Here is a 1470-nt window from a genome sequence, read left to right on the forward strand (position 1 = left end):
AACAGCGGTTGGGCGAGGATCTGTCAGGTAGAGGGCCTCTTCTGACAGGTCCCCCAAGACTGGGTTCGCAAGCATCTCCCACCGCAGCCCCACCTTCCATTCCCGGGATATCTGGGCAAAACCACCCTGAGGGACCAATGCTGAACCCAACCAAGTGGGACTGGAAACCGACAAACTTGAACAAATCTTTTAAACCACCCCGTCCCCTCTCCCCGAGGAAGACCCCCCTCCTCCAGGGAGAAAACGGAGGGAAAGGGGTGAAGACAGGGAAATCCACCTGTTCCCCTCTCAACGGCAGCCTACCTGCCTTCCAAGTCCATTCGCACCAGGGCCAGGCCAGGCCGAGCCCCTCAGAACCAGTTGGTGAAGTCGAGCAGCTCCTGCTCCTCGGGGCTGAGCGGGTCGTAGGAGCCCTCGTCTGAGGAGTAGGACGAGACCGGCGAGCCGGCCATGGAGTTCATGTCGTTGGAGTAGTTGGGGGAGATGGTGGGCGACAGGACGCCGGCCTGGAAGGCGGCGCTCACGGCGTCGTGTTCGTCCAGCAGCTGCTGCAGCGCGCGGATGTACTCCACCGCGGAGCGCAGCGTCTCCACCTTGCTCATCTTCTTGTTGGCCGCGCCGTTGGGGACGTGCTCCCGGAGGGTGGCGAAGCCCAGGTTGACCAGCTTGACGCGGTTGCGCTCGCGCTCGTTGCGGCGCGCCACGGCCGCGGGCTGCTGCTGGGGCAAGCTGTAGCCGAAGCCGCTGAAGTTGAGCCGGCGTTTGCAGCGCATCAGCTCGGGCGAGGACGAGCGCTGCCGCTTGACTTGCTTGGTGGCTGACTTGTGACCGCCCCCTGAGGGCTGGCTGTCGGCCGCCGGGCTCAGCTGCGGCGCGCCCTGCTGCTGCTGCGCGCCCTGCTGCTGCTGCGCGCCCTGCGCCGCGGTGGCAAAGAAGCAGGCGGCGGGCGGCAGGAAGGGCTGCTGGGGTTGCGGCTGGGGCTGCTGGCCGGCGCCGCCGCTCTCCATCTTGGCAGAGCTCTCCATGCGCAGCGGCGGCCAAAGAGTGGCGGGCTGGGCGCGAGCAGGGACGCGAGGTGCGGGGCGCGCGAGGGGGGCGCAGACAGGACGTGGGTGCAGGGACAGAGAGGAAAAGCAGGGGAGAGGCGCAGAGGGAGCCCGGAGGGAAGTTAAAAGAAATGCAAAATCCCCGGGAGACTTCTTTGGGTGCGCGCAAAGAAGGTGCAAACGCGGTGCCGCCTCCCTCCGCTCCTGCTCCTCCCTCCCTCCGCCCTGCGCGGGTTGGCTTCGGGAGCCTCGCGTGGCGCTCGCGTGTGAGGCTGCCGCTCGCGGCTTCTTGTTTAAAAAAAAAAAAAAGGCAACAGAAGAAGCAAAAGTCAGCGGCGGGCGCGCTCCTCTGCCTCCGGCTCTTCTCCCCTGGGGCTGCGCGCGTTTGCGCCCGGTCTGGGCCTCTCCAAGCGCCGGCGCAGGC

The 1470-nt window shown here is 66.5% G+C and overlaps 1 protein-coding gene across 1 annotated transcript; it reads right to left on the minus strand.

The window, feature by feature from the left end:
• Window positions 1-350: 350 nt before the first annotated feature.
• ASCL1 (achaete-scute family bHLH transcription factor 1) lies at window positions 351-1025 on the minus strand (the record flags this gene model as incomplete). The annotated part of the gene is made up of 1 exon (XM_084255702.1): window positions 351-1025. The coding sequence occupies one exon, from the start codon at window positions 1023-1025 to the stop codon at window positions 351-353; it is 675 nt and encodes a 224-aa protein (XP_084111828.1).
• Between the last annotated feature and the right edge of the window lie 445 nt (window positions 1026-1470).

This window comes from Talpa europaea (genome assembly GCF_964194135.1).
Source record: "Talpa europaea genome assembly, chromosome: 15".
NCBI lineage: Eukaryota > Metazoa > Chordata > Mammalia > Eulipotyphla > Talpidae > Talpa > Talpa europaea.